Source organism: Scomber scombrus, chromosome 1 (genome assembly GCF_963691925.1).
Source record: "Scomber scombrus chromosome 1, fScoSco1.1, whole genome shotgun sequence".
NCBI lineage: Eukaryota > Metazoa > Chordata > Actinopteri > Scombriformes > Scombridae > Scomber > Scomber scombrus.
In genome coordinates this window covers 33,264,645-33,277,586 of record NC_084970.1, presented here as the reverse complement: position 1 = coordinate 33,277,586, position 12,942 = coordinate 33,264,645, and the positions used below count along the sequence as shown (strand labels likewise).

Below are 12,942 nucleotides of genomic sequence, written 5' to 3'. Positions count from 1 at the left end.
TTATTTATCATACAGTGCATTTATAAGAGTACAGAAAAGTTTGTCATGTTTAGTTACATAACCTTAGCATTGGTTCACATTATAATCCACTTTCCTGCTTAAGTGGAAACTCAATAAGATAAATACTTGACTTTTATTTACAAGTACTTGTTCATGGGTTTAAGGAAACAGACGCAGAACCTACATTTATCAAATATAACTACGTACAACTGAGGACAACATACAAAAAAACCAGAGCCAAGCCAGTAGCTCTGTGATGCTTAAACATAGCAGGGCTTTGAGCTACATAATAACAAAGTTACAAGGTGCTTCTTATAACACAATATAGACCATTTAAGCAAAATAAAGTTAACAGAATATCATACACATATACACAGAAAAACATATAAAAACAATAGTCAAGCATAAATAGATGAAGTAAATATAAAATGAACACATTAAACAATAAGTAATTAAATAAATGCTCACAATGACAAGGTTGACATGCTGATATTTGGCAGGTAATGAGTTTTATTTAATAATAATAATAATAATATTAGTAATGATACATTATATTGAATGGTGCCTTTCATGGCACTCAACTCACCTTACATCATATAAGATCAGTAATACAATAAACAACAAAGCACCAAAGTTCAGTCACGAGGTGCTGACCTAAAATCTTGAGCTGACAGTTCAGAGTCACTTTATTTCACTTTATTAAATATGAAACACAGATGAGGAATTTAACTTGGACATGTAACATATTATACAACCTAGATAAATAAACAAGACATAAGCCCTGAGTAAAGAGTAAAAATGTTAAACACATAAAAATAAGTAAATGAACAATTAGAATAAATAAAGTGAATCTATAATAAATCATCTCTAAAAGGGCCAAAGGTCATCTCTCAGTGCGTTATATAAAAGTCCAGTATGTTTATTAAAACTGTCCAGTGCGATGAAAAAGTGACACAGCCTCGGAGAAAAAACTGTCAGCATGTCTGGCCTCGCTGCTTTTAATGGCCTGTAGTCTTCTTCCAGAAGAAAGTAGGCGGGAAAGGTGATATCCAGGACGAGAGGGGTCACTTATAATCGTGTTCAGTGACCCTGCTGCTGTAGATGTCCTGAAGCGCTGGCAGACTACAGCCGACCATCCTCTCTCCGCTGTCCTGACAAGCTCGCTCCAGTTCAGCAGAGGTTATGTTATATAGAGTGATGCTGAACAACAAATTAAGTCAGAGATATAACCTTGTGTGGGCTGAAAAGTTGACATATAGTGTTAGATCATTGCAATCTAACATTACTTTAAACTCTTAAAGTGAACATATTGTCAGTATTATCAAAATAAGGATGATATTAGGAGACATTGCACTCAGGGTGGTTAAACTGTCGAGAGATTTGTGATGAAAATATTTGATATAGAAGAGGAATATTAGTAGGTGTCATTAAGAGTTTAATAGCCGGCAGTTCAGAGGAAGATGATCAGGTAGAGAGAGTGATGATAGTTTTATACTCTCATGAGAGATCTGTGCAAGGCAGAAAAGAGCAAACAAATCCCGGTGAAGCTGCTGAATTTTGCTGTAGAAAATCATTTTTGACCAAAAAAATGTCAAGTTTGTGGTCCGTGATGAAGTTGTTGACCAGAGCTGCTTCGTTGGTGATAGATCGGATGTTGTAGAGGATGAACTTATGACAGGTTGTGTTTTATGAACAGCTGATTTAGCCGGCAGAGTTAGCAGACGGTTGGAGTTTGAACCTGGAGACAAACCCAGTGTTGCTACCCCAAAAAAACTGAGATTATAACGAGATCCACAGTGATTTTACTTTGGCTGATGGTGCAGAAAGCCGCGATGCAACCGAAGGTCTCTCAGATGGTTCTTAGTGTGACTGAAGTCAGTAAAGTTAATTCGATGAGTATCTCTGCTGTTTGCTGTTATCATACGTGGACAGCCAGTATATTTGGTAAAACAAGAAGACAAAGTCTGAATGAGCAGCATCAGCAGCCCAAAAAAAGACCAGTATTAACCCAACAGCAGACAGAGAGGATACTTTAACGGTGAGTGTATGTTGTTGAGACTAAGTGTGAATCAGTTACTCATCACAAAAGGTGCTGAAATATCACAAAAACAACAGGATGTTTTGTTTTTTTCTTTCTTTTTCTCTTCCCACTCAACATTTTTTTTTTGCTGAATAAATATAATGTGAAAAAATCTGCAGTCGTACCAAAATCCACGTAATCTTTAAACTTAAGTACATTCACTTAGTCTAAACATTGACTTTAGTATGGCTCTATTCATGACATTTATCTACCCTTTCAGTATCACGATGGAGGCTTTTATGTTAATGTGGAATAAAAGAAAAGTCAGAGTGCGTAGCTTGATAACATTTTCCTGTCCAGCCACACCAGAGGCAACAGCTGTCAGACGCTTGTTTTTCTCCGAAAGCGTCTATCAGTATTTTGACAGATGTGTTGTTCCCGCACCGTGACAGTGTGCGCCCTGGCCCCTTACAGCCCGCCGAGTCACAAAAAGCTTCAAGCCTCAGTTGCAAATAGCTTGTGGCACAGAAAGATCATAAAATCTGATTTTATTTGCATTGTTTAAACACTCTGCAGCACAAAAAAGATGTAAAGCCATGATAAAGAAAGGATTATATGTTAGTTATTAAGAGACTGGCAGTGAGACTAGTTTTCATCTCTAATGCAAACCTCTGCTTGCCATCATTGTCACTTTCTTACACAGCAAATTAAAGAACGTTAACACTATTTTGCACAGCTGTAGTCTCCTGACCTGTAATAATTCAAAGCAGAAGTGCAACATGTTACTTCATGTAGCATTTATCCAGTTTTAGCCAGTAGTATAAAGCTTACCATCACTCAATATCGACTCAAATCATAGATACTGATATGTATTTTTAGTGGAGGGGCTGCTATCACTGTATAAATCCACCTTAAGAGAAATAAGCAGCCTGTTCCAGTCAGAGGAGAGCATTAAAGGTAAATGCTTCCTCTGCATCCATTTGGCTAATAGGGAACAAGCTAATTGGATAAATAGGTCGGTGTCGGACTTCAATAACTGCTTATTTATGTTCAGGGTCAACCTACAACCCAGCATTGACTGGGAGAAATGGAGGGAAACAGGAGGGGTTGATTTTAGCAGCCTGCAGACATCCTCACTGTTCATTGTTACAAACAAAATGAAAACATCATTTTACTCGACATCCGCACTGTTTGTACTGTGTGTGTTGACACTGATGACGAGTTACATCCTCATGTTTTTTCTCTCCTCTGCTCTTCCCGCTCAGACGGAGCCGACCGCACATCAACAATATGAAATGAGGACCTGAGTGAGAGCAGCGGGACAGCGCAGGTTCACAAGGCTCTCTTACGATAAGTCACCTCGAGGTCACCGGCCCTCCCGTCCCCTCTCCCTGTAGCCAATGGTAGAGCTCAACCAAAGGACCGGGCGGGATCCAAGAAACACAAGAGAGCCGATCATCCAACGGCTAACACAAGCTATCACATTGGCACCGTCCATCGGGTCGCAAAAACACACTTCCTGCTACGCCAGCATGCTCACAGTCACCTGTGTCTGGGTGAGGAGAGACAAAAGCATTGAAAATGGCCTGGACGGTGTGTGTGAACAGCGCCCCCCTGGGGGGGCCAGAAGCATTACTACAGTCCACTCAGCCCCAGCAGAAGGGAGACGCTGGGCTGTGGATCAGGGCCCAGTGAGACTGAGGCCCTCTCCCTCTCCGACACCCCTCTGGTCCCTGCACGTCGACCACAGCTCGTGGCACCTTTCAAAAACCCGTAACAGTACCTCAGACACAGAAACAAGACGAGACAAGCAGAGCTACACGACACCGAAGGAAGCGCAGGATTTCCTTGACTGTTTTCAGTGAGGACCGAGTGTCCAGCGAGGACGCTTGTAAAGCTCGGCAAGGCATCTCGCTCAACATTGGGTGGCAAAAAAAAAATTTGTATTTTATGTATTTATTGTTTACATAATGATGCTACTTTCAAAGGGTACAGAAACATGAATTTCAGGTATGAACGGTGTAATATTCTGTAAAGCCTCGGCTGCCCACCAGCTTTACGTCCCATGAGTAGCCATCACACTAGTTTACAAACCAACGTGCTTATTCTTTATTTAATCAGCCAACAGCCAAGACGTGTTGGCGTTAAAATCTACCGAGAATAAGAGAAGAAGGAGAAGAAGAAGAGAGTGACAGATGGAGGCAGAGCAGATGTGTAGAGAGAGAAAGAGAGGGTGAGAGGAAGAACGTGCTGTGAAAAGAAAGACGCAGAAAGTCATAAAGGAAGGAGAAAGAAATCAAGCCTGGTGTTTGAGAAGTGATACTGGAAAGGGAAGCGGATGTTTAAAGGAGAAAGACATCAGAGGCCGGACCTCTGATCGGGGCTGAAAATCGCAAAGGAAGATGATGTCATGTCTAATCATGTTTGTGAGTCTGTTCATGTGAGTGTGTGTGAGTTGAAGCAGGAAGTGAATTTAGCACCGGGGTCAGTTACATATTGTTTTATCCATAGCATGTACTGTATGAACTCTTCGAACTCAAGGTGAGTTATGTATGAAAACGACGGCTTTTATACACGTAAACAATGGGAGATTTAGGATTTAATAACAGCTGTATCATCAGTGGGATCTGTCTGCATGTTCAGATAATGGGTTCAAGTTATTGTTTTGTTTAGTTTTTTTCTTCTTTAAAGCAGGGTGATATGCTTAAGCTGCATGTTACACACTAAAAAATATATTTCTTTCTTGGAGGGTAAAGGAAGATTGAGAAATGTGTGAAGAGAAAGAAAGAGGTAGATTTGTTTTTTTCACTCCCTCACTCGTTCGCTCGTTCACTCGCCGTGTTGCAGAGAGACGATTGCAACACCAGAGATATCACACGCTGTCAATCCATGAAGGGGGTAGTTGTTGTTGTTCCCAGAGATTGTCTCATTTAGCGCTTTACCTCCACCTGCTGGCCGGAAGCAGTCAAGGCGGGACAGACGCTGAAGTCACCACGGATACACACACACACGATGATGATGATGATGCCCGCAGATAAGTCTAGTCTTGCAGGGAACGCCTGTGTAACGTGGTCCTCCGAGTCTGTTCGGTCCGTGCAGGCCGACATGGAATTATTTCTTTTCCTTTTTTATTTTAAATTCTGAATTTCATGGTTATTCTGTGTCTTAATATTTATCCTCAGTTTATTGTCTGGAGTACAGACTGTATAAGAATAGGTTTATATTGAAATAAGCTGGTTAGGAAAAACCCCCCCCCCTCTTTTTTTCCAACTGAGCACGTGTGTCTCCGCACCAATCGATGACAGCAGGGGTTAATTGGTTTTTTGTTGTTTTGTTTCTTTTATTAGTTTTGTTGCAATTCTGTAGTACTTCCTTTGTATCCTGCACTTGATATGATAATGTGATACACTAAAACAAAACAAAAATCCAAATATTACAAGGCTCAAGCAAACAGGTGCTTTTGAGTCAGATCAAACGGGAGCAGATCAACGACACAGACAGATGTTGGCAGATGTTGAATCCTGCAGCAGAGACACAAAAAAAAGCTCCTGATTGATGATTTCTGTTTGTCTGATGTCTGATGTCAGATATCAGAGGAAACTTTGTCTCCTCGTGTCATTTCAGCTTGTGCTGAGTCATCATCACACAATTAAAGGACCATACCAGCGTCTGTGCATGTTTTAGTCTATTTACTATGATTTGCATGAACTTCATATTATTTCCAAAGCATACAGTTAACTTTATATTTAATTCATTGTGTTTTTTACACCTTAGTTAAACTCTGGCTTCCATTCATTTAATTTGTGAAGAAAATGTTACTTTTAGAAACTTTGAAAACACTAAATCATCACAGTAGATGTCATACCTCTTTTTCTTTCTTTTTTTATTTATGTGTAATTCTTGTTTGGTGATAGAAGCTACATTACCAAACAATAGTTATGACTAAAGTAAAAGCACACAGCTCCTGCGATCTCAATTTGCAGATAGAAACCAACAAGTTTTACCTACACGTTTTTAAGAAGCTTACAACATTTAGAACACTATATAGCATTTATAAAATATCCACTAATCCATGCAGTGTTTGTTTAATTTGTATTAAAGTGGACTAAAACATGCAGAAACTCTCTTATGGTGCCTTTATTCTGTTTTTGACAGGCACATCTGGAGCTCAAGCCGTCATCTTAGGTTTGGTTGAATGTGTCTTCAGATTCAGTGATCTGTGCTTTGTGCACACTCAGACACAGTCTGTAGTCCAAACACACACCACAGCTAAAATGTGTGTTGTTAGTTTTTACAGTTTTTTTTTTTTTTGCTGCATACACAGATTTTCGTCTCCGTGTTTTGAAAATGTTTGAGGTTTTTTGTTGTTTTTTTGAGCTCTTATAGCCACTTTGAGTGTTTTTTAAGAGCCGGTCTGACTTCACCTGTATGTTTTGTGCACGAAAAAGAAGATTTCCACCAAAGCGTGAATGTGACATGAACCCATTTGAACCCTTCGAACGTGTGGAGGGGGGAGGGTTGGGGTGAGACTGATGTTAACGCCTTCGACACAGTGCATCTTTGTTCTGACGTTCCCTCGCTGAGAGGCGGCGTCAGGATCTCATTGTATTCAGACTCTTTCAGTGTCACTGCCATATGAATCAGTACTTAAAAGTAGATACAATTATTTATTCTTTTTGTTTTTCATAATTTTGTTGCAGAGGTGATACTTTTACTCATTTAGGTGTATTATTATTTAAAGTACCATATGTATTAACATGTTATGGCTGGTGACCATACGTACATCTCAAATATTAACATAGCTATTGTTGACTGTTTTTGTTGTTGTTGTTTTTTGTTGATGATGATGATCTATAATCATGTTTGTATCTATCGGTGTCATGCTGAGATTCTTTTTTTTTTTTTCATGTGAAGCTTTTGGCGTCAGAGTCACAGACGCGTCGGCACGTGTTCGGTCATGAAATTCACGTCGGACGAGCTGCCGGGAAACTAAACTAAAAGAGGGTTTTGGGAGGTCAGGAAGTAGACGGGTCCAGTTCATTCTGGGATTCCTTGACATTGAGATCTGAAGTCTGAGGTTGTTGAAGTGGGCGTTTTACCACCGTAATTCATGTACCAGAGTAGAGCTCGGTCATCGATACCTTTAAGCTCCACCGAAATAAATCGAAACCAAGTAGTATCGAAACATCTCCCGTCAAACGATACCTGCAATCGATCCTTTTTGCACCCAGAGCTACAAAATATGACTATGTGTACGGACTTGCTCACAGCCAATCAACGCAAGCGTTCTTCGATTTAATGCGACATGTGATTGGTCCACTGCCACAGCAGTTACAACCCGTCTGTGGTGGTGAAGTCGTGGTGAATTTGAGTTAGAGCGCTTAGCAGTTCAGCAGCCAAGATGCCACCTAAACGCTCTAAAGTGTGTTTACACTACACGCCTGTTACACCGGATTAAAGACAGAGGCCTAAATGTGTGATGAGTATCTAATGAAGTACTCAGTTGGTATCGGAATCACTTTAAGGGTACTTGGATTGGTGCTGGTATCATCATTTTTAAACGATACCCAGCCCTGGCCCTGAAAAGACCAAAACCAACAACACATGAACCAGACATACAGAATTAATGAAAAACAGATCACAGATATTTAGTTTAATTTTTATTCAAAGAAAGCCTCCAGACCTCTCAGTTTCTTGCAGCATCTCTCGGGGGTCGAAGCTCTCGAGACGTCCACGTGACCGTGAACACATTTTTTAAACAAACTCCTGCGACGGGACAGCGGAGGGTTACAGCTCTGAGGTCCGGATCATTACTCACATTTTATTCTCCAAACCAAATGCTTTTTTTATTTTTTATTTTTCTAAATGCATATCAGCTCTGTGGGTGTCCAGGAAGTGCTTCTAACGCTGTGCACACTGCAGTATTAACAGTTAGATACCGCCTTGATATTCCAAAAAAAAAAATCATTTAATGTACTTTAAGTCAAGACATATATGCTGTTTTATATCTTTATTTTTGTCATAGATTCTGCAGTTTAGTCAGTTTATGTCGATATGGGATGCCAAGACTTTTCGTTCTTTTTGTTTTTCTTTTTGTTTTTTGTAAATTAAGCAGCATCCATTCTGTAACAAAGTTTTACCGCTTGACTGTGCTCCTTTTATTTCATTTAGTTTTATTTTATCAAAGAGCCGATGTCCTGTATTGACTGCAGGCTTACGTATATATTTGACAAAAAAAAAGAATATTGTATGTTTAATAATAAAAAAACACAAAAAGGACAAAAAAGTGAGGAAAAATGCAGAAAAAAGGAGACATTTTTGAAAGGAGGAGAAAAAAAAGTGTAATTTATATTTTAAAAAACTGCATGCACAAGGCTGGGAAAGTCATATTTAGAATAACAAATGGCAGTGCCTTTTTTGTACTCGAGACATTTACCCCAAATGTAAATGGTTTTATATGGACTTTAAAAACTGTAATGTTACAGGATGAAACTAGCGACAGCTGTGTGGAGTCACGTTCACGCTGCAGCTTTAAAAAAAAGCCACAATTCAGATTGTTTTTGTCCTTCGTTTCTCTAGATGTTATTTTTAAAGTGCAGATAAAGAAAACCACATTGGGTTAATCAGTTTTCTGACGTCCTCGATCATAAATCTGATCCGTATCTGACCCATGTGACCATATTATCCACGTCATGTTTCTCAGAACTGACGACTGAGTGCAGACATAATTTAAACATTAAGTTTAAATCTTTAAATCCTTTAAAATGAGGTTGTTGGGGGGTTGTTTTTTTTTAGCTCTAATGAAAATCAAATCATCCATCCTCTGATAATTGAATCCATGTCTGACCTGATCAGTGACAAACACAGAGCTGCAACTAACCATCAGTTCTGATTTATTAACTGGTCGATCTAAGGTCAGAAAATAGTGAAACATGTCCATCACAGTTCCCCAGAACACAAGAGGACGTCTTTAAGTCGTTTTTTCTTGTTTCACAAACAGTCAAAAAAACCAAATATTCAGTTTACTGCAACAGTAAATCCTGACATTTGAGAGGCTGGAACCATTATTGCTTGAAAAAAATAACACATTTTCTGTTAAATTGAATAATTGACTTTTCATTTCACCTCTTAACAAATAACTTTTTTGTTTTAACTGTAATAACACCGCAGCAGTTCTTCTTCACACTATCCATCAGCCAGATGTGACAATTAATTTTAAGTGTTCAACGATTCCTTCTTTATTCAGTTGCATTGAGCCACAAACTGAATCTTGGGCACCACAATAATCTGTCAATAATCCCTTGTGTGTAATATTGTTTCCTGATGTGAGGATTGATTTTTAGTTCCTTGTAGAAATATGCAGAGAAGTGCAGATTTTAAATTAGGACAAACAGAGCACATTAATATTAGATCTGTTCTTAGTATCAGCCAATAAAAAACTTTAAAAAAAAATGTACTGGAGAAGAAGAATTTTTTTCAATTTTAAGCAAAATCCAACATCCGGTTTAGAGCTCAGGGTGATCAGGTGATCAGATGACTGGAGGTACATTTAAAACCTCTCAGCAAAGTTTAAGAAAATTACAAATTACGTCTTTGTATTTTGTGATTTAACCTCTTTAATTAAAGCTGCTTCACGTCTGATCTGAGTTACTTTTCTAAAACTTTTTTTTCTTTCTTCTAAAGCACAAAATGAAATCTGAATTGCGGCCTGAAGGCGAGCAGTGTGAACGAAGCCTGCGGCGTGTTGTTTCTGTACTCTGTAGGTACTTCTTAATGCTGATATGAAGTTACGAATTATTCTGGTCTGTACAAAAAAAAATGTGTGAGTGACTGTGAGGATGTGTGTGTGTAAGCGTGAGTGTGTGTGTGTGTGAATACTGTACATTCAAGTGTTTTTTTTTTCAATGTGTCTTGCTGTAATTTTGTCGCGACGTACCAGAATGCTGTGACTTGGCATGCCCCCGTTATCCATAAAAAAAGTTGTAACTCCTACAGTGTGTGTTTGTGTGTGTGTGTGATGAAGTCTCCAAGGTAAAAAAAAAAAAGGGTTCAAACTAACTTCAGCTTCTAAAGTTATGTTTTAATTAATGAATAAGTGGTTTAAAGCACTTTTTAAAATGAAAATTAAGCATCTAAATTCAGTCTTAAGTTTGCAGGTGTGACGTCTCACCTGCCTTTAAGAAAAAAACACTGAGCACAGAGTTCTGTAAGAGACTCAAGCGCAGATCAGGGGGGTTAAAGGTCAGCCCAAATACTGGAGCTAATGTCACGTTCATGTCATATTGAAGTTATCGTAATTATGAGTTTCCAACATGTAAATGCATTTATTGATGTGAATATTTATGACTGGAAAAGCTCAGTCTTAATCAAATGGTGCCTGAAATCCAAATTAATACGGATGCATCAAATCAGTTAAAGTCTGTTGTTTAATTTAATTGAGCCCAAATGAAAAAGATATGGTGTTATATTATTATAAATTGATAGTGTTTTAATCCTCACATGGTCGATTCTGTAATCATTAAAACATCTTTATGATGATCATGAAGTTGTAAATGTAGAAATCGTTCCCCTCTCTATCATAAATTGCTCCTCAGTGCATCGATTTTACACATAAAGTTCAGCTGATTCATCTCAAAGTCTGAAAAATAACCCAAATGATGTCATAGTGATGTAATTGGGGTTATTTTGGTTCGGGTTAGACACTTTTAAACTGAAAAGCTTATAAAAACCCAAAGTCTGTTGCGTTACAGACTGGGAATGTGGAGAAAACATAAAAGTGATTCAAGATTCTGTTAAAAGAGAAATATGTTTTTAGTCACGTTATCAACTATAAAACAAACAATGAAGGAAGTTAAGAGGACATCATTTATTTCTGCCAAAGTGTCTTTGTTGAATTTGACCACCGGGGGGCGCCAAAGCCAGAACATCTCCAATTGTACACACACAACTACTGGGTTTATTTTAACTAATCAACCAATTTAGGAAGTAGAGCACATGTTAAAGTGAAAAACATTTATTTCCAACATGTTAAAAGTTTTTAGACTTCTTTTAGCAAACATGATTAATGAACGATTAAAAGAATATAAACTTCTTTTTGTTTTTTTTAAACATTTTTAAATCACTGTCAGTCACTTTGGCAGCAGTTTATGCAGTGGAGATTGTTTTCCTCTAAAGCAAGGGGTGTCAAACATACGGCTCTTGGGGCCAAAACCAGCCTGCCAAGGAGTCCAAACCGGCCCACTGGATAAGTTTACAAAGTACATTATTGTGGTCATATTTAAATCATTCATATATTGATCATTGTACTAAATGTTGTCAATCAGCAGCTTCTGTGCAAAATAATCTGATACATAACATTGTTGATATTGCACTCATTTTTCACAGTAAATCGATGGTTTATTATAGTAAAGCTATATTATATATTATGTTATTTATAGGTTATTATGCAATGCTTTTACTGGTCTGGATCAAATTGTGTTTATTTTAACTAATCAAACAACATGTTAAAGTGAAAAACACTTATTTACAACATTTTAAAAGTTTTTAGACTTCAGTTAACAAACTTGGATTAACCTTTGAAATCACTGCCAGTCACTTTGAAGGTGGCAGCAGTTTAATGTGGTGAAGATTTTCACCTCTAAAGCTTCAATTTGTAACTTTTCTTTAAGGTTCAATCTCTCAGCACAGATGACATCGTGTAGTGTGGTGTTATTGAAGTTTCTGAAAGGCATCGGCTCACCAGCTAATAAAGAGGACAAATATTTAGTGACGAAATTGAGATTATTTTCATTGTGAGTAAAAAAGCACTGTAAACACAAAGATTTAGACCTTCTCATTCTGGCTGCTTCTCGGTGAGGTCATGGAGTTGGAGCAGTAGTACTGTACATCCTGCACTCAGCGAACCGGATTCAGCCCCGGATCGTCTCTGCTGTGAGCTGCCGGGTATTAAGATGCATGAATGAGATGTTACAAAACTCTCAAAATGCTGCTGAGTCATGCCTCTGTCAGACTTCCAGACCGTGATCAGTTCCAGCCGTCCGCTGTGCACACTGCAGGCTCAGGGCCAGATTAACCCTGCAACCGGCCGAGAGGCAAAAAACTGAGCTGAGGGGCCTCAAATTTTAGTTTTTTTCTTTGGGGAGCCAGTTATGCTCTTCGACCTTGTTCATTTCTCTACATCCACATGATTTTCCAGAAAGTTTCCAGACCAGAGTTACGAGCTCATGACAGCTTTAGAGCTTCAACTATCAGCCGTCAAGTTTGATGCTTTTAACAGTTTTTATCAGAGGTGGGAAAAGTACTCAGATCCTTAAAGTAAAAGTACCAATACATATGTGTCAAAATACTCTATTACATGTAAAAGTCCTGCATGAAAAATCTAAGTATTATGAGTGATGTAGTATGCAGTATTACAGTAAAAGTACTGCAGTATTATGAGTATGTAGTATGCAGTATTACAGTAAAAGTACTGCAGTATTATGAGTATGTAGTATGCAGTATTACAGTAAAAGTACTGCAGTATTATGAGTGATGTAGTATGCAGTATTACAGTAAAAGTAGTGCAGTATTATGAGTGATGTAGTATGCAGTATTACAGTAAAAGTACTGCAGTATTATGAGCGATGTAGTATGCAGTATTACAGTAAAAGTACTGCAGTATTATGAGCGATGTAGTATGCAGTATTACAGTAAAAGTACTGCAGTATTATGAGCGATGTAGTATGCAGTATTACAGTAAAAGTACTGCAGTATTATGAGTGATGTAGTATGCAGTATTACAGTTAAAGTACTGCAGTATTATGAGCGATGTAGTATGCAGTATTACAGTAAAAATACTGCAGTATTATGAGCGATGTAGTATGCAGTATTACAGTAAAAGTACTGCAGTATTATGAGTGATGTAGTATGCAGTATTACAGTAA

The 12,942-nt window shown here is 38.2% G+C and overlaps 1 protein-coding gene across 1 annotated transcript in view; it reads left to right on the top strand.

The window, feature by feature from the left end:
* samd4a (sterile alpha motif domain containing 4A) overlaps nucleotides 1-5,633 on the top strand; it is a 70,181-nt gene extending 64,548 nt beyond the window's left edge. Inside the window, 1 exon segment of the mRNA XM_062426720.1 lies at nucleotides 3,286-5,633. Within this exon segment, the coding sequence (XP_062282704.1) occupies nucleotides 3,286-3,314 (29 nt within the window). The 3' untranslated portion in view covers nucleotides 3,315-5,633.
* The last annotated feature ends 7,309 nt before the right edge of the window (nucleotides 5,634-12,942 follow it).